The sequence below is a fragment of the Limanda limanda genome, chromosome 15, assembly GCF_963576545.1.
Source record: "Limanda limanda chromosome 15, fLimLim1.1, whole genome shotgun sequence".
Taxonomy (NCBI): domain Eukaryota; kingdom Metazoa; phylum Chordata; class Actinopteri; order Pleuronectiformes; family Pleuronectidae; genus Limanda; species Limanda limanda.
In genome coordinates, this window is record NC_083650.1 from 1,775,002 (window position 1) to 1,797,493 (window position 22,492).

Consider the following 22,492-nt stretch of genomic DNA (forward strand, 5'->3'; position numbering starts at 1 on the left):
CTTGCTCAGGGGCACTAGACAGGAAAGGGCGAATAGTCTTTTGATTTTTTGGACAGATCCAGGTTCGTCTTTTTGTTGTTTTTCCATCCAGGTAAGTTTTTGTTGAAACTCCGTGGAGTCGAACCGTGGAGTCGAACCAGCATCGAACCACAGACCTTTTTCTGCCAGTAGTCCAAGTTTCTGCCACTAGTCCACCGCCTCTCCCAGGACTGTTTTGCGATAACAGACTGGGGCATGTTCAAGCAAGCAGCTACACACAACAACCACATAGACAATGAGGAGCTTACAGACACTGTTTTCTCTTACATCCGCAAATGCACAGATGATGTGACCCACACAAAGACCATCATCACTCGGACTAACAAGAAGCCATGGCTGACAGGAGCTGTCCATCAGCTGCTGAGGGCCAGAGACAACGCCTTCAGAGCCGGGGACAGAATTGGCCTGAGAACAGCAAGAGCCGGCCTGTCCCGTGGCATCAGAAGAGCAAAACAGGACTACTCAAAAAAGATAGCCAGACACTTCAAGGACAGCAGAGACACGCGCAGCCGGTGGCAGGGCATCCAGTCCATAACGGATTACAAACCTGCATCACAGACCTGCGACAACAATATCTTTCTGCTCAACGATCTCAACAGCTTCTTTGCACGGTTCGAAGCAACTAATAACACAAGCCCACAGAAAACTCCTGCCCCCCCCCCCGTAGGAGATGTTCTCATGCCCTACCTGCTCCCCCACGGCCAACAGCACCTGCTCCACCGTGGAGCTGAGCTGAGGCACCAGCCTGACGCCAATCCTGAACTGACGGATTGTTGCTCTTGTGTTTTATACACAGGTGAAAATGCAGCCTCACAGACCGGTATCGCCTCCACCTTTCAGCCGCAGACCTCCTGTTGGTTCTGGCGCTGCCCTTCTGGGCCGTGGACTCAGCCCTGGCTGACTAGCGCTTCGGGGAGGCCACCTGCATCGGCGTGCATGTCATTTACACAGTCAACCTGTACGGCAGCGTGCTCATCCTGGCGTTCATCAGCCTAGACCGCTACATGGCAGTCGTCCGCGCCACAGACACCAACACTGGTGGGCTGAGGCAGCTGCTGGCTCACAGACTGGTGTTTGTAGGTGACTGTCCAAATGTGTTTTTTTTTTATTTTTTTTTTATATCCCTCAGGTGCCTGGTTGACCGCTGGCCTGCTGGCAGTGCCGGACTTTTTTGCCAGGACTCAAGAGGGAGGAGAGGGGGCCACTCTGTGCCAGCGCTTCTACCCAGTAGACAACGCTCCTCTCTGGGATGCGGCGTTCCGACTCCAGCTGGTCCTAGTCGGCCTGATCATCCCTGGCCTGGTCCTGCTGGTGTGCTACTGCGTCATCGTCAGCAGGCTGACCCGGGGTCCGCTGGGGGACCAGAGGCAGAAGCGACGAGCGGTGAGGACCGCCATCGCATTGGTGCAGGCTGGACGCTGTTCTCGGCGTGTGGTTGGCAGCGGCTGAGCCCGTGGCCTTCGCGCACTGCTGCCTGAACCCACTGCTTTACGCAGGCCGGGTTCAAGAGTTCAGCCCGCAGAACCCTCACACTGAGCCGCGAGTCCAGTTTGAGGATTTTACCACGAAGAAGACCTGGGGGCCTCTACGACACTGAATCGGAGTCATCCGGTTTACATTCCAGCTAGTGTTGATTTCTGCTGTTGAGTGTGTGTGTCCTGTATATACTGTGTGTGTGTGTGTGTGTGTGTGTGTGTGTGTGTTAGTGTGTGTTAGTGTGTGTGTGTGTGTGTGTGTGTGTGTGTGTTTGTGTGTGTGTGTGTGTGTGTGTGTGTGTGTGCATGAGAAAGTTTGTACTAGAGCCTGTTCTTGCTTGGTAATAATAAAAATAATAATAATAAGAAGAAAATGCTGTGGCGCTCTTTTTACTCGTTTATTTTTTTTTAAATAATTTGTATTGCTGCACGCCACGCGCAAAGATCGGTGACTGGCTGATGTAGGGCCTGTCGCTTGTCTGCCAGGGTCTCCGTGACCCAAAGGCACGCGCAAACACATGCTGGGTCAACCAGACCCTGGGACAACACAAGGGTTAAGGTGTTGCTTTTCATTAATAGTTCAATATTCATTAATTAAAATGGTAACTTATTGTTTCTTAATGTATATATTTCTTACTGTATATATTGTTCTTTTGTTTTATGTACAGTGCACCAACCACACTATGGCAATTTCCAATATATGCAAATATACGTGGCAATAAAAATAATTCTGATTCTGATTTTGATATTATTGCATCTTGACACTAAAAGAGAATTTTAAATTACTGGGACATATTATATTCGACCAAAAAAACATAAAAGCCCATGATGCATTTCTTTATTCGTCCACTTTTGCTGTAAAAACATTAGATTTAAAAGATTTATATCAGACTCCTCATCACATGAACGCAGCATCGCTTGTGCACCTTGTTAACCCAATCAGCGTCCGCTTGTGACGTGTATCCTGCTGCTGATTGGCTGACTGGTCCGTCAGTCGCGGGCTCAGGGCGTGGCCTCTGCCGGCAGCTGTCAGAGCTCGAAGCGGTGAAAACACGGAGCAGCACCGGAGGATCATGTGTTTGTGAAGAAGAGAAGGAGGAAGAGGAAGAAGAGGAGGAAGAGGAGGAAGAGGAGGAAGAGGAAGAGGAAGAGGAAGAACACAGAGGTGAGGGATCAGCTTCACGTCCAGCTGCTCTGGGATCAGCTGCTCCATCCAGATGTGGAGGACAGAGCTGGTGTTTTTAGCATGTAGCTAGCTGAAGCTAACCCCTCAGCAGCTGCTCGTCTCTGAGGCTGTGTCACGTGATCCCACATCAGTTCGACTGGCGGTGAACTGATGTTGGATCAGTGGATCATCGGGTGAAGCGGATTCTGGGCACCAACACAATAAGCCCAACTAAAACGCCCCCCCCCCCTCAAGGTGGAGGAACCTCACCACCCCCAGATTTCGAGATCCAAGATGGCCCCTATGTGTAGTTGTTACTGTTTATTTGCAGTACTGTCATTAAATGTGTCACACACAAAGAACTGTCTGTTGACGTGTTACTGCGGTTTGTGTTATTATGAACTGTTTTAGCTAACAATGGCTAGCTGGCTAATGTAAACATTGTTCCTGTGCAACTCTGGAATGTCACCAACTAATCAACTTGAGATTATTTGGGTGTGATGTCATTCTGAGCTTCAAGGTGTAATGGAACGCGGCATGAAATTGGGCGTGAACGGGAACTCGTGAGTTAGACCTCAATGAATTAAAGCAAAATTAAATTTCGGTGCAGACCAGGATTAGGAGGCGGATCCAGGAAATTTTCTTTACAATTCCGAGAAGTTTTTTAGACGTTTTCATAAATTTGACGGATAAGTCAATGATCAGGCCTCAGGATGATAAAGTAGCGAGTCGACAGTTTCACTTACACAGATCATTGCAAGCAGCAGAAACGCACAACACAAAGCAAATAGGCAAAAGTTTTGTTTTACTCGCTCCTGCCACTAATAATATGATTCTTCTTCTCTTGTCTTCCTCCATAGTGCTGATATTGCCCAGACCATCATCACCATGGAGACCACCAACAGCTATGTGTTGATTCACGGGAAGAACATATCCCATAATACCCTTGCGGGCGCTGCTGGTGTGCCCCACATGTCCATCGACAAACTGTTCCCAGCTCTCCTCGAGTGCTTCGGAATCATATTGTGTGGCTACATCGCCGGCAGGTACGTGTGTGTGTGTGTGTTTGTCAACCTTGGTCTATGTGATTTTTAGTAAAGGTTTATTTTACGGGTAGAAATACTGCAGAGAGCACAAACCAATATTTAGAAACTGTTAATATCTGTGAATTCAGGAGTATTTCTTCCATGACTGCGTACAGGGCCGATGTCATCACGGAGAACCAGTCAAAGGGTTTAGGGAACTTTGTGTCGAAGTTTGCTCTTCCAGCTCTGCTCTTTAAAAACATGGTGCTGTTGGACTTCGGAGACGTCATCTGGGCGTTTCTCTGGAGCGTCCTGGTTGCGAAGGTCGGCTTCTCTTTTTGTGTTTCTCTGCTTTTGTTCACACTTTTAAAGTTTGTGTGTATTTACTTAAGATTAAACACATCCTGGCTGTGACCGTGTGTGCAGGTGACAGTGTTTGTGCTGGTGTGTGTCCTGACACTGATTGTGGCTGGGCCAGAAAACAGGTACAGCAAGGCCGGTCTCTATGCCATCTTTGCTACACAAAGCAATGACTTTGCCCTGGGATACCCTATCGGTGAGGCAGGCAACACACACACTCACACAAATCGTAAGTGAAGTAAAATACTGTTTAAGACTCAAAGTGTTTGTGTCTCTTTCTCTCTCTGTCGCTGTTGTTTCTAGTTGATGCTTTGTATCGTAGCACGTATCCAGAATACCTCCAGTACATCTACCTGGTCGCCCCGGTCTCCCTCATGCTCCTCAACCCCATTGGCTTCGCTCTGTGTGAGGTGCAGAAATGGAAACAGAGCAGTCATCCGCAGCACAGCACCCTAGCCATCCTGGGAGTTGTGGTCCTACAGGTAAACTCTAGTCCCATATGTGCTTTTTAACTTTATATGACTTGGCAGAAACCTTCTCACTGAGGCTGTCTCCCTCTCCAGGTGTTGAAGAACCCAATAGTGTTCATGGTGATGGTGGGAATCATCTCTCACTTTGCTCTGGGCCAACGTATCCCTGCTGTGTTGTCGCAGTTCATAGACGGCCTGGCCAACTCCTTTGGAGGGGCAGCCTTATTTTACCTCGGCCTCACGATGGTGAGTTTCATTTAATGCAGTCTTTGAATGTAGTTTCTAACAGTATTAAAATCTATGGAATCATGAAAGATAATCCCTCTGTTCCTGGGGCAGGTTGGTCAGCTAAGAAAACTCACCAGAGACACTGGAGTTGCCTTGATTCTCCTCATCACAGCCAAACTGTAAGTGGGACTGGGATGGTGTGTTACTGTGATATTATTAAGGGTAGCCTTATTGATATTCATCTGTTTTGAGTATTTTCTAGAAGAAAGTATGTATATAAAGTTGTATATCGTCTTTAATAATGTGGTATTTCAGTGTCCACCAGCTAAAATGGCTCCTGCAACCAAAACCATGTTATTTTATTATGTGGAAAGTGTTTCCCAGCTTCATCTTCATCTTTAACCAGTTCAACCACTGGTCAGTGTTGATGTCTGTATGATTTTCTCTTGTCTCCAGCCTGGTGATGCCGCTGGTCTGTAAAGACATGGTTAATATTCTGGATGTGGGAGTAAACAGTACGAATGCCAACCACACCAGTTTGTCCAACTTTGCTTTCTTATATGGAGTCTTCCCCACGGCGCCCAGTGTCGCCATTTACGCTGCTCACTACAATATGGAGTTAGAGGTGGTACGTACCATTGATGAAGTAATACTACTTATAACAGATATACAATAAAACAAGTTATTATACTGACTGAGACACTGTCATGATGTGTAGAAATTGCAAGACCAATATCGAAGCCCGTAAACTGTGAAGCTCTCTCCATCCTTCTCTCAAGGTCACGTCCGGGATGGTCATCGCCACGTTTCTGTCGGCGCCGATCATCTACGTGTCGGCCTGGTTGTTGACAATCCCTCTAATGGACCCCACCCCCCTGGTGACGGAGCTTGAAAACGTTAGCTTCAACATTAGCATCGTCAGCCTTGTAGCACTGGTAAGCGTGTGCGTCTTGAAGTAACACCGACGTTTGAATGTCCTCCGGTGGGTCGATACTGGAAACTGTGTCTCTATTTACTTGAGTCTTTTTGTTGATGGAAGTTTCACAAGCTAAAGTGAAATTTGCTGTCCGTGTCTCCTCTCAGGTGTGGACCATAGCCGTGATGCTGCTCAGCAGGAAATTTAACAGACTTCCTCACCTCTTTGCCTTAAATCTGTTCCTGGCTCAGGTCAGTGCTTTACTTTGTCATATGATATGTTAAGGGTTATTCTTCTCTCTCGTTATATATCAGGAAAAAAAGCTGAGTCCAAGCTACTCACAGTCACTTCCCTATTCTATCCTGACCGACTCTACCGTTCTCTGCTTCAGTTTCTGGTGTGTGTCAGTATGATCCTGTGGAACTTCTTGGTGAAACAAGACGACAACCTGGTCGGCAAGATTCTCACCTTCACTCTGCTGTACGGCTCTTTGTACAGCACCTACGTTTGGACAGGTGAGAATCACAGTTATCACATCAACTCTCATCATTTAGACTACGTTTGACTTAACACTGAAACAGCTGGTGCTAACATGTGTGTGATTGTTCTGTGTTTCAGGTCTAATCCCTCTGTGTCTGGCCCTGACTAACAGAGATGAGCTGCTGAGACTCCGACCAGGAGTCTTCATGATTTTGGGTTGGGGGTAAGATAAGGAAATTAATCACGCTGGTCCTCCGCGATTTAATTTGAGTTGTGAATCGAAACTCAACGTCATGCATTGCCAAATTAGTTTGTGTTTCTGTCTGACGCAGAGGCAGCTGGTGCGTATTCATCTGGTTGTGGATTTATTTCCCATGAACTTCTCCTAAGCATTGTGTATGTGTGTGTGTGTGTGTGTGTTTGTGTGTGTTTGTGTGCAGGGTCCCCTTCCTCGTGGTCGGAGGTCTTCTGATAGCAGGAGAACGGACAGATACCATGGATTCTGCTTTCTTTTATGGCAGAGCTCAGGTTAGACTTGCACCCTGTTCAGTTTGTTGACTCCTCCTGTGTTCACTCTTACTTCTGCTGTGCAACAACTATTTATTTCCTATTCAAAAACCTTCAATAAAGAATTTCTTGTGAATCCCAGGAACATAAATAATAAATGTGTGATGTTGTGTGCTGCAGATGATCAGCACAGCGGTGGTGCTCGCGGTCAGCCTGGTGCTTGGTGCAGTATCCCTGATGGGGCTCAGCCAGGGAGACCGGGAGCAGCGAGGTTACGAGGCCCTGAGCAGAGTTGCTGGAGCCGGACCTGTTGATGAGCTGATGCCCCCTGGTGGCTTGGAGGATCCACAACAGCAGACAGAGCTGCCGAATTCCCCCGTCGGCAGCATCAACTCAGGTTACTGTGTTCATTCTGTCAGTGAACATTTAACCCAATAGCAGAGCTTTATAAACAAGCTGAAATGAGTCTATAACTTTATACTTTCAATTCCCAACAGATGAGCATCAGTTAATATTTGTACGGTGTGTGTGTTGTGTTGTCAGACCTCCACAGCTTCTCTCCTGTTCAGAGCCTGCCTGACATGATAGCCAGCACGCAAAGGGAACACACAAACCACACAGGTAACAAACACACACTTTATAACTTTATTTGCGTTTGATTTGCAAGAACAGATTCCAAAAGCCAGATTGAATACAATAACCTTCTTTCATATTAATGCTCTTAATTAATATAGGAAACAAAACAGAGGGAGGGTCACATGTTTTCGTCTAACTCTTAAACAAGATTACAGTTAAAATCTCAAGATTTTTTTTACACATTCATAATTTGCTTATTCTATTCACATGTATTTGTTGTAAAAATAAGACCAAATAAATCAGATATCAGAAGGTAATGTTGCTTTTCCTCTCCAGACCACAGTGGGGCGCCGTGTGACCGGCTGCAGTCTTCCTCCTCAGAGCAGCCTCTCAACCTGCCGCCGCCCGGACTTCAACCCACCGACGAGAAACAGACAGTCAGACACGTCCTGCTCTGCCTGCTGCTCATCGTCAGCCTGCTAGCGGTGAGGAGTCCGTGTGTGTGTTTGATTTAGACCTTCAGACACAGAGGAATGGATATTACAACACAGATGAATGTTCTCTGTCTTTATGCAGAACCTGTCCAGCTGTCTGTGGTGGCTGTTTAACGAAGATCCAGGAAGACTTTACCTGGAGCTACAGTTCTTCTGTGCTGTGGCTAACTATGGACAGGTACCAGTGCGCGTGCACATGCGTGTGTGTGTACATTAAATGAGCTGCTGTGAATGTTTCTCTCTTTCTCTGTGTCTCAGGGTTTCCTGTCCTTCGGGATCTTTGGTCTGGACAGACACCTCATCCTCCTGCCCTTCAAGAAGAGGTGAGTCCTTCATCGGGTTTTCCAGATTCCTCTGAAATAATGTTCAAATGGGATTCACAGGAGTAATGGTTGCGTGTGTTGTGTGTGTTAGGTTGCGTAACCTGTGGCAGGGCAGAGACAGCGATGATTTGAGTCCCTCAGCTGTTCCAGAGGACGTCAGACTCACCTGCACCCAGTTCGTCCGCTACCACAAAGACCAGTGTGTCCAGGACATCGTGCACACTGGCAGGTATGAGCACTTCTTTGTGTTCGTGTTTGATTTTGTCCGCATACAGTACATCGTGCCCCCCTTTTTTTAAAAGCACGTGTAAATATGATTTCAGATTACTCCCTCTTACTGTGTTTGTTCAATTCAGTTGAAAGTAAACTGATTTTTTTTCTGCCCTGATCTGAACTGTTGAGCAGTTTCCAGGGGGATTAATTCTGATCCTGTTTTTTTCCACAGTCGTGTTATTATTCTCTGCATCCTCTTTGCATGTTATCTACTGTAACTTATTTTTCTTTTCTATCCATCAAACAGCTGTTTTTCTCGACACAGATTTACTCATTAGACATTTACACTGTATGTTTCCACCGGTTTGCAGTGTATGTTGAACGGATTGACATCTGTGACTCCTGCTGTTGCTCCTCAGATACTGGACTGAATCTTAATGTTTGCGGGTCTATTCCCAGCTTGGCCGGTTCTTTCTGTGCATGAACCTGAAAACCATAATATGGCCACTTTAATGTTTTAACCTTTTCACAAGTTGTTTAATACTAAGCGGTTACCAGTGGGAAAGTTCTCAGATAACTGGGTTAATAACTAAAATACTTGCCGCTGGATTTTGTGAGTTTTGGGTTCTTTTCTTTGCTTTTTCTTCTAACACATGAAATTCTCTCCACTATTCTTTTTCCTCTTTATTTCCTTCCCTTCATCTTTCCTTTATTTCCTCCCTGTTTCCCTTTGCCTGCCCCATTCCTCTCTTCATCGCCCCCTAGTGGCTCAGGGGAGAGTGTGAGTGCGTCGACAGGTGAATCCTTCCTCTGATAATGACAGGTTTGGTGGAGGAAGAGGGCTGGAGGAGGAGGAGAAGGAGGATGGGCTTCCGAGAGCTTCCCCCTCCCATCAGCCCCTGCACGCACATCAGGATCTTCACCAGATTCACCAAAATCACGATCCAGCCGAATCCTGCGGCCAGTATTCACTCCCATCCCGACCCAGGCTTGAGCTGGAGACCGAACACCAAACTAATGTCCCTGACCCCGATATCCCAGAGGAGCAGATTCCCCAGCTGCCCTCGAACGAAGCTTCCGACCCGGCGACTCCTCAGCACCAGCAGGTTCCTGCTCCTTGCCCGTCCCGTCCACAGCCCCCCCCCGAAGGTGTGTTCCGGGGCAGCGACCTGGTGGACTGGCTGGTGGAGAGGGACCTGTGTGCCGGGCGAGCTGAGGCCCAACTGTACGCCCAGCGGCTTCAGTGGGGAGGAGTGTTAGATCCGCTGATGGGTCGCCACAGCTTCAGGGACGAAGTTTCACTGTTGTACCACTTCACACAGGGGGGAGGGGGTAGGCGGTCGCAGGACATGTGAGAGGAAGACGGTGGAGAGGCTGAGGAAGAACGGGCCTGGTGGCGGCGAGCAGCAACCACCAAGGATCAAGCTCCGTACGATGTGGATTCTCCTACAATCACCAAATGCTGGAAATCAACAATCTCTATTATGTGATTGTGGCCGTCTCATAAATACAAAGATATCAAATGGTTAATTTCACTGCATGTTTCCCTGGATTATCGTTTTTTCAAGGCTTTTCCTTGTGGTTGCTGTTTGCTCATCTCATCCGGCTTCACCCTGTGACCCGATGGGGAAATCTCAACCTCTGACAACTCGGAGACATTTACATTTTTGTTTCAGAGTTTTGTTTTTTTCTGCTCTGGCCTGGACCTGATTTCAATTTTTTGATTTTAGCTGCCCTGAGATCTAATCATTGATTTTTCATGTCTTTTGTCTCAGAGCCAGTGAAAGTTTTTCAGTTCGTACGAATAAGCTTTTTTATTTTTAAGGGACAAGTTGCCATTCATCAGCCTCCCGTCCTGATGTGTTGTGTTATTTGTGATTGTGTGGTTGCCAGTTGTGAGATGACGATGAGACCAGTAAACTGTTTTTTAGTTCTTTGCCAGTGAGCAGCCGGGCTGCGCTCTGAGAACCAGAGGTTTCCTCACCTGCTCGTTCTATTTTGTCATCATCGCCATGTTTTTGTTTTCCTCTCGGATGAAATGAACTCATCCTGGATCTACCTGTTATTTCAGTATTTGATATTTTGCACGTTGTGTCTTTTGAGACTCGGGTCTGTGTCGACTACTTGCATGACTGAGAGCAGACGTCTGCTCAGCACTGACACATTTGCACTTACTGAATAATATCATCTCGATAAACCATCATGTTTTTTAAATTATGCAAATCCTTGGATATGAACCTTGTGATGATGCTGCACATTTGTTTTTCTTATCTTTGCGTCATGTTACTGTGTCACACAACAAGAATCTGGGCCCAGTTATGACCATGTTCATAAATGTGTTCATTCAGCCAAAATTTGTGTAGATGCCTTTTTGAGCCAAATGTGTCACACAGCTTGATGGAATAATTCAGACCTGAACTAAACTTTGTCTCTTTTGTTGAATCTACAGGATAAGAACCTTGAGAAGACTTAAAACTATGATCTCTTTATGAATCTGAACTTTTTACTCGTCCTGCCATAATTATGCTCCTCATTTGTATGTGTAACAATCTGCCCCATTGTACACATAACCACTACAGACTTTTATATTATTTATGTAGCTTCTACTGATCGACTGGCAGCATTAACGACACTAGGCCCTTTATCCCGCCTGTTCAGTTGCTGTTGAATTGTGTTTTACTCTGAAGTTGACTTTGAATGTTTGGATAAATGGATAAATGTGCCCATGAGCAGAAAATCCACATCATTGTTTCCACCCATGAGATCTGAGGAAGGTGAACATGAGACTGATCGATTACATGTGCAGAATAAACCATGTGGAGAGTCGTGCATTTATATTTGCGTTATACAGATTTTTTTTTATTTTCCTAACCTCAAATTCTATATATTTGGTTGTATTTGTGTTTTATTTTTAGTAATTTATGATGAAGTTCATGATTAAAGTCTAAAATATTCAGACTCAATTTGATTTCTCCATTTTTGTGTTACTCCCTAATCCTGGAATCAGTTCCAACAGATTCATATCAGTTTGGCTCTTAACCACAGTGACGTGTCTACAGGCCGAACTTCCACGACACTACACGTACATATTCATCTTAATGCAAGCAACGTGCACAATGATTTAATGACCCCTCGTCCGACTCACTGGATATACGAGTACATTTTACATTTCAATATCTCCTTTCCTCCGGGAATGAGATCAAACTAACAGAGGCAGGTTTTGACTTAGATTCTGCACCATTTACTGTTTTTCTTTGTGGGGAAATAACCATTTGATTATTCTCCAGCGCTGACGCAGCCCGGTGAAGACCAGGTGACCTCTGACCTTTCATCGAGAGCAGAACGTCCAAAGAGAGGACGTTCAAAACTTCTCCAAAGTGTGTCCTCGTCCATTTACTTGCATCTTTGTGTCTTCTGCCAAACAACTCATGGAATTCACATCAGGTCCTTGTGTTTGCTGAGTTGTCACAAATGAGATTTCTCGACAGAGAACCTTTGCCTCAGCCGGCACGAACAACAATGGGAGAGATTCCGTGTCAGGACGTGGTGAGAGGGAACAGGAGAGGTGTGACTTTGTGTTGTAACTTGTGTGTATCAGTGACTGTGACCTGAACAAATGGCACAAATAAAAAATCTTTGCATCCAAATTCCTGCCTTGTTTCTTTTGTCATTTCACAGGCAGCTGCCAGTTCGGATTATTTATTCAAAACTGCACGATAGCTGTAGAAGCAAATGCAAACAGAAGTCACAGATTTTATCTTATATTTTATTACTGCTGGATTAGACCCACACGAAGCCCTTCAGGAGTCAGAGCAACACTGTGCATGACATACGGAAGTATCCTCCCATTGGAGCTTTCTCTGGAAAAGAAAGACACGTTTGATATTCAAACACCTGCTACTGCACCATGCAAAAAAACAAACCATTTATTAAACTTAGCTGCAAACAAATCATTTATTTATCTCAGCTGTCGCAGTGGACAGTACAAACTGTGTATTTTGCACTTTTTAACACTGGAACCACCGAGCTCTCACAGCAACATGACGATACCCTGTAACCCTGATATCCTAAATTAAACATTTACATTTTTACTTAAGATCATATTGAAGTAAGGTTCATATTGATACCTCTGAAATATACAGTAGATGATCCAGATGTGTAAAAAGTCAAGAACGTATGAAACAAACTGTCGCTCTTCCTTCAAAATGTTCACCAAATATAAATAAATTGCTCCATATGCTTATATTTTCTATAAAAAGCTAAAAGACAACTTTCTACAGAATCCCTGCTCTAAAAAATACTGAATCAGAAATATAAAGTACAACTCCAGTCTAATCAAATCAAACAGTAGATCAAGTGCCTGAAGTTCACAGAAGATAAAGATGGGATCTTCTTCAGATGTCTACATATTAAATACTTTTAAAGAAGAGCTTAAAACCAAAAAGTGTTTTTCTTTTACAAGATGATACGAATAATACACAACAACTTCCACAGGGTTAACACACAACTGAACATCCATATTGTGTGTTATAAGACTGGTAAACTTCTCCCACAGGGGATGTTAATGTGCTCTTGAGCAAGGCACTTTGCTGGTTCTGGTAGAGGTTAAGTGTAACTGCTGGCAGGAATCATCAGTAAACAGTTTGAAGTACGACTCTGTGACTTCAGGAGGATACAACAGGATTTGTTGGAACATTTCTAGATGGAAAACATGACAACTTCCCAAAAGTGAGGCCAAAGCATCTTGATGTCAATATTTGGGACAATATTTGGGACATGGGCTTAATTAAAAAGTCGAAATACTTCTTCTCAACACTGATATACATTCAAGTGTTGACGTTTTGGATAAATTAGCTTTTCAATTAGACAATTTAACGTCAATGATTGACCACAAGATGATGAACCACAAGATGGCAGAACCTGTATCCCAAGCCCAAACCTTCAGGCCATAGAGACGATCGTGAGAAGATCACAACTGTAAGAAGTCATCTGCAGTCACAGCGACATTAAGACACAACAGTGAGTGCTTTAAGAAAAACAGACGCTCAGAGTCTGTTACATTTACAGAATCTGAATAAACCAGAACAACAGGTTTTCAGTGAAGTTTAAAGACCGTTAACAAACTGAATGAACATGTGTAAAGAGAAGAAACAGGTCTAATGAGATTTCTTGTTTTAAAGCTGCACATTCGCCCACGATACAAACGACTGAGTCGTCTCCAAGGCAACCACAGTACATTTAAGACTTTTTTCTTGTAAATTAAAGGATCCAAGATCAAATCTTACCCTGGATTCTGACCTGCACTGATATTCTCCTGAAAGGATCTGGAGCGGCTGCACGTGACAACGTAAAGAGTCCAAGTCGGTGACTCTGGACGTTCACCGCAGTTTCTCCTGCCAGCCCCGAGTGAAGTGAGTCCACGAGAGAATACAGAAGGAATATGTCCGGACAAAATACGCTTCTAACACGTGAAAAACGCAAAACTGAAAATAAAGAGGATCCATGCACGTAGAAGCAACAACGACGATGTCAACTTGAAGGTCCGACGAGATTCCAACGACCCGGTGAAGCTCCTGCTGCGTCCTTCATGTGAAAGACAAGTGGACGTTGTCCACAGTTCACTGCTGAAGACGTCTGCTGTAACTTGACCTGAGGAGATTTCTAACTATGAACGACGAGCCTCTCGTGTGGTGACCTTGAAAACATCAAGTTTCTGGAATAAACATAATGTCACGTGCCCTCCAGCAGAGAGCTTCTTCCCCCCCGACAGTCCCAGTGAGCTTCTCCGTCATCGCCTCTTCCGCTCCTTCTTGACTTCCTCCCGACTGCTTCCCTTGCCGTCCATGCCGTCCACCTTGAGGTGACCTTCGCTGTAGCGTTTGATCAGCGCTCCAGGGACGAGAGCCACGAGGGCTATGGCGAGGAGCTGGGCCAGCGTGCTCCAGGAGAAGATGTCGTCCAGGGAGGTGATCTCCGACAGCATGGAGCCCGTACGCACGCAGATGAAGTTGTAGGGAATCAAACCTGGAAGGAGAGAGCAGCAGCAGAGTCATCCACACGCTGGGATCTGTGTAACCCATATTAATATCTCCCATATTATAAAAGTAATAATATAGATATACTTGAAATATATAAATATGCATTAAAATGTATACTAAATAAATAAATAGTCCACATTAATGTTCCCCTCATTAAATAGTTATAATATAGATAAATGTGAAATAAATAAATATAAAAATGTATTGTAAGTGTTTAAATAGATAAATAGTCCATTGAATAGTTATAATATAAATAAATGTGAAATAAATTAATATAAATATGTATTGTAAGTGTATAAATAGATAAGTAGTCCATTAAATAAATAAATAAGTGAAACTGGTTAAAATCCATACATGTAATTAACTTAAAGTCAGTTAAAACCCATGTTAAAAAATAATTTAATGGAGAAATAGTCTTTAAGAATTTAAAGTACCTGGTCTCTGGCTTATTATTTATGCTTTCACCCCACTCCTCAGAACCCAGAACCTAGAACTAGTCCAGTATTTGGTCCATTAGAGGTAAATGCTACATGTGTGTTGTGTTTGTTTTAAATAAAGTGTGTAGTCTCACCTATGAGCACAGAGAAGAAGAAAATGGGCATTGGGATGTTGAGGACAGGACAGGTGATGTTAAGGAACCAGTTAGGAGTCATGGGGAAGAAACGGAGGAAAAGTAGGAAGAAGAATAGACTGCTACGATTCTCCTCCACCTGACGGAGCGAGGACAGACGAGAAGAAGACAAAGAGATGGAAACACAAGAAAGCGAGGACAGAGGAAGGAGGTGACAGAGGACAGAGGAAGGTTCGGTTTTTAATATCATGCACTGGACCAGTGTTAATTTTGGCAGCTATTTTTGATTTAGTCTTAGTCTTAGTCTTTTGACGAAAATGCATATTAGTTTTAGTCACATTTAGTCATTTTTATCCTTCTTAGTTTTAGTCGACGAAAACAAATTACATTTTAGTCTAGTTTTAGTCGACGAAAACAAATTACATTTTAGTCTAGTTTTAGTCGACGAAAACGAATTACATTTTAGTCTAGTTTTAGTCGACGAAAACAAATTACATTTTAGTCTAGTTTTAGTCACATTTAATAGCCACATTAAACTCCTTATCTTCCCTTCTCAGGTCCAGGGACCCCCTGTGTTGTGTCTACAACTGCATACTAGTCTAGCTTTCAGTACTTAGGTTGTCCATTAGATATCCCTCCTATAGATCTATAGCAGGGGTCGGCAACCTTTACTATCAAAAGAGACATTTTGAGACAGAGACATCTTCCCCCAAATAAAATTTGTCTGGAGCCGCAAAACATATTTGATAACAAAGCTAATAAAGTTTTATATAAAGTTATACTATACTAAACTGTGGATTATTGCATTTATGAAATTATAGAACAACAATAAAGAAAACTGTTGATATTTTATTTATTTTTACCTGTTACAACAAAGGGAAACACCAAATGCTTATGAAGAGGAGATGAAAATACACAGGCAAGTGTAGGCCTACTTTGAAATAAATTAAACGCAGAACTATGTAGGGTTATTTGAGTCATCCCCATATTTGTGGGAAATGTATGAAATAAGAAGTACCCTATTTTGAAATAAATAAAAACATATAGCTGTAGCCTATATATTTTAGTTGGCGTTGGCGAAATGTGAAAACAAAAAGTGAAAGCAGATCAGACTGGAGGCGGACACAGAAACTGAAGCTCGGTAGAAACCAGCTGCAGCCTCTGCTCTGATCCAGAAGCTGCGGCGCTGATCTCAGTGCAGCTGAGACCAGAGAAACTCTGTGTTTTCACTGTTTCCATAGTTAAGAAGCAGCTGGTGAGTCAGTGACCGGCCTGCTTCACATGAACGAGCTCTGATCTCACTGTGTCTCTCTGAGCGAGTGCGCGGGGGCGGAGCCGCGGGACCGGAGCACACACACACACACACACACAGACACACACACTTCCCGCTCCGGGTACTTCATGACGGCCTGATACTATTATGTTTTTAAAAATTGTTGTGACTTAGTCAACCGCCAACATTTTCGTTTCGTCTCGTCTCGTTAACGAAAATTAAAATAGATTTCGTCATAGTTTTTATTTTCAAAGATCCATTTCGTTACGTCTTCGTCTCGTCTTAGTCATGGGAAAATGGGCGTTAACGAATATTTTTCGTTATCGTTATCGTCAACGAAATTAACACTGCACTGGACAGTCGTACCTTCCTGTGCAGCAGCGCCACCTTGTCGGGGAAGAAGTGAAGCACGTGCTGCTTCCCGAACGCAGCGGAGAGCAGGAAGCAGAAGGTGGAGCCTAACGTGGTGAGAAGGCAGGCGAGCACAAGCCCCTCCCACGGCCCGAAGATCGCCCCGGCCAACATGTTCTGCAGCAGAAGAGGAGGGAGCCGTTAGAAAGTCACTTGTGAAAACCAGATGTGCCACAGAGGAAATTAAATGATTTAAAACCAAATGGCACTGGTAGAGTTTTTACCTCTAACAAAACCGTACGTTCTCGTAATGAAACGAGATCAGGATCCTGATCAGAATATCCAAGGTTCTTCCCTGATCCCAAATTTAGTCGTAATCTGTCCAATAGTTTTCAAACAGAACAAAACAAAGGCTGCTACACACTTTGAAAACGGGTTTGAAAAATGTCTTAAGACATAAATTCAGATTTAACAGATTTTTTAACCTATAATCGTCAGAACACACAAACTGGAGGATTTGGCCTGAACGTCAGAGCACACACTCGTTTGTGAAATCTCACAGAAACTCAGGATTCTTCGAGATGGAGGAGCATCGAGATTATTGTGTAATTCCCTCACACTTCAGGATTATCGGGGACGATAACTGGCAGCGTGTTTGTCGAAACGGGTCTCAAATCGTCCTCGAGTGTGCAGCAGCCGTGGTCATTTTAAGGTCTCACCAGAAAGGAGGAGCCGGGGATGGCGAAGGACTGCTTGTACAGGTAGGCGCTGCAGAACAGCAGCAGGACGTAGCCGTGATGTTCTCTCTTGTAGAACTTGAGCGTGTCAGCGAGCTCCCGCAGCTCGTCCAGGTCCGACGGGAACTTCAGCCTGGACGGAAACACACAACACACCGATGAGATCTTAAGCCTTTTCTGAAATGACAATTCTTCCAGAAAAGTCAGTTTACTCTTCAGTTCCTGGTTTCCTACATTTCCCAGAATGCCGTGCATCATGGCCCTTTCAATTAGATTTGTTTCCCAAACGTCTTTTATTTGGGACTCTTTCTTTAGTGGAAAGGCAACAAGGAGGTGTGTAGTTTATCCTAAAATGTAAATTGCACAAAACGTTCTTCACTTCCAACCGTAATGACTAAACAGTTTAAAAGGTCAGAGGTCAACGTCTCAGACTTCTCAGAAGTGTGTGTGCGCGCGTGTGTGTGTAACAGGATACATTTGATTTAGGTACAGAAATAGAAATGCAGTGTTGTTGCCTGTGGACTTGAGCTCAGGGTCCGAAGACACTTCTGACACACACACACACACACACACACACACACACACACACACACACACACACACGCACCTAAAATCCCCCCGTCTTGAAACTCAAGATGTCCTCATCAGACTAACTTGATGCTGATACAAGTCATTTCATAATATGTGCATTGGTCGGCGTTATTCGGTCGTCCCTAGACAACCTCACACTTGAATGTCTGGCACATTACTTAATACAGAAACACGCACACACATACACACATACACACATACACACATACACACATACACCCACACACAAACTGCCACACACAAACACCCACACACACCCACACATACACCCTGTAATGTGATCAGTCCTACGTGTACTGAGCCGACTGGCGGTAGAGACATAAACAAGAGAATTATTATTATTTTAATAACCCCTATGAGTAAAAATGCACTCGTAGAAAAGTTTCTTTCAAAGGTTCCTTGATTCTTTACCTTTATTTCTATTCACCCTCACATGACGCCTGTTCCAAAATGCACTTGGGGGGGCGGAGGTAAACAGTGATGATGGGTCACTTGTCTAATTGTTTCCAGTCTGGATGTTGGGGGGGGGGGGGGGGGGGGTTAAAATAGACACGAGGGGTCACAGAATGATTTAAAGTCTGCGTTTTAAAATCAACTTTGACCTTTTTGGACTTTTCTATTTTTTAAGACCTGTGACGACGGAAGTTGATCAGTAACAGGAAGTCAGAGGAACATCTGTAACAGCTGGTGGAGCAACTGAAAGAAAACCTATCATCATCCATTTGAAATGATTCCCTTTTTTTAATTTTCTCATGCATGAAGATTTACTGTTTGTCATTTAGGATTTGTCATAGAAATCTATCTAACTTTTGCACAGACGGGCTCTGAGAAGATGTGATGAACATTATTACTTCATATCATCTTAAAGGCCAAACTATTAACTAAGGAAATAATAACTAATAATGAATATAATAATTTACATCCTTCAAGTTGTTGACAAGTTCTCTTCATGGTTTGGCTTCACGTTAACTGAAGATGAAACCCTGGAGATAATCAGTCTAATATCATGTTTGACCAAGAAGAACTTAAACAATAAGTTAGTTGGCAATTAAATGTCTGTCCATCAACTAATTTATGAATCGACTAACTGTTGTTCGTGCATTTCCCCAAAATATCTATGGATTGCCTGACCTGTGATTGTTAATATAGAGATATAACTTAATTACAACCTAATTAACTTAACGCCTCTTTGTGTAAAAGCAACATGAAAGAGCACTTTGCATTCATTTATATTATGATATATCTTTTTATTCATATTTTATTGTCTAATAATTGAAAATGTCACTGTATTTTTAAAATTTTCATTTTATTTTTTTTATATATTTTTTTATGTAATCTTAAATCTTAAATACTTCTCATTTATATTTAAATTAGTTTATGTTTTTATTTCTACTTCCTCAGAAATTTTTTTGATAAACGATATAAACTAAATGCTCCTCCTCACCTGTTCTCCCGGACTCCCTGCTCCTCTCCCCAATCCTCTCGGTCCTCTCCCCGATCCTCTCCCCGGTCCTCTCGGTCCTCTCCCCGGGCCTGTGCCCGGTCCTCTCCCCGGTCCTCTCCCCGGGCCTGTCCCCGGTCCTGTCCCCGGTCCTCTCGGTCCTCTCCCCGGGCCTGGAGCTGCTCGGGTCCCGGGGGAAGGTGAGTGGACAGCAGGTAGAGGAAGACGCTCGCCGCCGCCACGATGGCCACGAGTCCCGCTAAGGATCGCATGGTTCCCCGGGCTGTGGCTGCCTGTTCCCCGGGCTGTGGCTGCCTGTTCCCCGGGTCAACTGCACCTTAAGAACCGGAGCTCCGGAATGAGAAGGGCGGCTGGTTGACGCAGGAACAAGCCTCACATGTCGGGGAGCAGTCTGAGCTTGACCCACTGAGTCACATGTCACATCTGACACGTGTCTGACCTCTTCACCTACTCTCCTGGACCACACTCCTCTCAGGTGAAACTTTATATTAACTTTAACTCGCAGACATTTGATCAAACCTGCAGATTTTAAAACTTTCTCCGCAGTTTCTACTTCGTGCAACTTTAAAAGTGTACTTACACTAATGAGCCAGGAGAGGGCGCTGTAGTCAAAGCCACGTCGAGTTCAGTGGGATTGTGAAATAAACACAGACTGGAAATATATAATTAATAATAGAGCAGGTTTATTTAAAGCTCGGGATCATTGTGAGTCTCTTGCTGGTAAATGTGAGGATGTAACATGATATAGACATGAGATTCATATTTATACATACTGTCAGTTAAAAGTTAGTAAAAGTAATATTTGCTTAAACGTGTAATATTTGTTAAATTGAAGAAATAAAGGCCAACACTAATAAATATCCTAGTAAAATAGTAAATATTATAAGATATGTTCCTTTTTCTGATGATTTCTTCCGTGTTCGATGAACTTACGGCAGAATCATGCGTACATGATATGTAATGTAATATTTATATTGATATAAGTAACCACAGAAATTGTATTTTGAAGAATAAAACCACAACAACACAGGGACATGAATTTATTTATTGTCTTTATTCATTTAAGTTCTTTTCAAACTGGGAGAACGTTTTGGAACCCATTTTCTTTCTCCTGTCATTTCTCGTCTGAGTCCTGGGAACTGGGTTCTCCTGCAAAAGAAATGTAATTTAGTCAATATATTATATAAACAGAAAAATACAGGTTTATTGATTTATTGACTGTTTCATATCTGAAAACTGATGAGGTTTGAGTATGTCAAATAAAATAACACATTTCAAAGTTAGGATTGATCAACAATATATTCTGCAGTAAAACGTTGAAATTGATTTGTTAGCTGTATTTTTGATCAACGTTTTTTATAGTCACTCATTATTACACCAAACTTTTAATTTAATTTAATCACAGGTGAAGACACGTGTGACTGAGTCTGACCCTCAGGGCTGGTTGATGCTTGAGGCTCCTCGCCGAGATCACTGGAATGTTTATGAAACTCTTTTTCGAAACTGTCGTCTGGAATAACTGTAAAGAGGGAACAACACAGCAGGTCAGTGACACTTCCAGAGATCTTTGTTGATAAGACAGGTTTAAGTGTGTGTAAGGGGTTCACACTCACACACACACACACACACACACAAACACACACAAACACACAATGTACCCTGATCGTCGGCTCCAGCATCGTTGGAAACCACTTTGAGCAGCACCACAAGGGCAATGAGCAGGATCACGGTCTTAGTTCTCATTTTCTGCAGGAGAAAACTCAGGCTTCAGTCAATGCAACCCCCCCCCCCCCCCCCCCCCCATATTGTTAATATGTAAAAATGAAAGTTCCATGTAAATTACCAGAGCAGGAGATCTTAAATGACAACTCACCTCGGTTGTTAAACACAGCAGCGGTTGTCTGTACCTTGCTCTGTAACACTGAGACTGCTGGTTATGTGGCGAGGAGACGGAGTCTCAGGGTGCGTGGGTGTGTCTGCAGCACGTCAACAATCCAGAGATAATCACTGTGCAGGTATGTGGATGAACTGGATTCAAATTATTATCATGTCCTTGTTTTACATTCCATCACCACCTGTGCTGAGAGAAAATGCTCCTCCCCTACTTTTCTGACAGGGTGACCTCTCCTGTTGGTTTTAAAATATTATATTTAAACATTTTCTGGCTTTATCTCCTGTGTATCTCCAGAAAACCCTATATCATTATAATGTATAGAATTGTGTACAGTATGCAGTACTTTAAGGTACGTCTAAGAGTGTCTTCAAACAGTTTGTACCAATGAAATACATACAAAGTGCAGTCATCATAAATATTACTTCATTAACTGTAAAGACTTTCTAGATATTTGTCCGGTTGTGTTACTCTTTCAGTAAATTGTTATTTTTCCTGATTTCTTCAGTGCTTGATGAATTAACGACAGAATCATTGCGTACATGATATGTAATGTGATATTTATCATGATATAAGTTGCCATGGAAATTGCTGGAATGGAATTTCTGAAGAATAAAACCAGGGAAAACAACATAGGGACAAAAATTATATATTGTCTTTATTCATTTAAGTTCTTTTCAAACTGGCAGAAAGTTTGCGAACTCATTTTCTTTCTCCTGTCATTCCCGTCTGAGTCCTGGGAACTGAGTTCTCCTGACAAAGAAACATCAAACATTTAAGGCCAATTTATGCTTGTACGTCTTTTCTAAAACGGACAGATAAGACCGCCCTATCCGTCATGGAACGCCCTCTCCGAGCGCCTCGGAGAGCTTTTCATGCACCTCTGATTTTTCTAACTGTCCGTCTTTATTTCGGAGACCCCACGGACAGACCTTGGCTGTGATTGGTCCGCGAACGACATCATTTCCGTATGACGTAATTTCCGGACCTCAAACTTCCTGCTTGACAATAAACCCAAACACAACTACGATTCTACGATTGATGTGACGTGTGTGTTAAGCCAGCGGAGTTGTCCGGCTGACGGTGTCTCGTTATTGCACTGACGGCATGTGTGCACGGTCACATACGGTTATAACGAGCTTTCAAAACGGCGCTAGCGTGCTAGGCTAGCGGGCTAGCCACCATGCTAACTGCGGTGGTAACAGTGCAAAAACCCGCCGTCACGACTTTAATTCCACTTCTATCATGACACCGTTTCTATAATACCGTCAGGTTAGAAGCAAACACTGGGTAGTAGTTAGTGCCGG

General features: G+C 43.6%; 2 protein-coding genes and 1 pseudogene across 2 annotated transcripts; 2 read left to right on the forward strand and 1 right to left on the reverse strand.

Annotated features, from left to right (window-relative positions):
* The first annotated feature begins 234 nt into the window (after positions 1–234).
* LOC133020962 (C-X-C chemokine receptor type 4-like) lies at positions 235–1,667 on the forward strand (annotated as a pseudogene).
* An 898-nt stretch (positions 1,668–2,565) lies between these two features.
* Positions 2,566–11,234, forward strand: gpr155b (G protein-coupled receptor 155b). Its single transcript, XM_061087347.1, has 20 exons — positions 2,566–2,679; positions 3,540–3,725; positions 3,881–4,028; positions 4,131–4,260; positions 4,368–4,546; positions 4,628–4,780; positions 4,874–4,941; positions 5,219–5,390; positions 5,542–5,697; positions 5,846–5,929; positions 6,070–6,193; positions 6,297–6,381; positions 6,599–6,686; positions 6,846–7,062; positions 7,209–7,286; positions 7,578–7,726; positions 7,818–7,913; positions 7,994–8,058; positions 8,150–8,287; positions 9,095–11,234. Exons 2-20 carry the CDS (start codon positions 3,568–3,570, stop codon positions 9,624–9,626), a joined length of 2,820 nt encoding a protein of 939 aa, XP_060943330.1. The 5' UTR covers positions 2,566–2,679; positions 3,540–3,567; the 3' UTR covers positions 9,627–11,234.
* Positions 11,235–12,051: 817 nt separating this feature from the next.
* Positions 12,052–19,734, reverse strand: LOC133020713 (transmembrane protein 41A-B-like). The gene is made up of 5 exons (XM_061087403.1): positions 19,277–19,734; positions 17,224–17,374; positions 16,520–16,681; positions 14,881–15,019; positions 12,052–14,295 (listed from the first exon to the last, which is right to left on the reverse strand). The coding sequence occupies exons 1-5, from the start codon at positions 19,543–19,545 to the stop codon at positions 14,060–14,062; spliced, it is 957 nt and encodes a 318-aa protein (XP_060943386.1). The 5' UTR covers positions 19,546–19,734; the 3' UTR covers positions 12,052–14,059.
* Between the last annotated feature and the right edge of the window lie 2,758 nt (positions 19,735–22,492).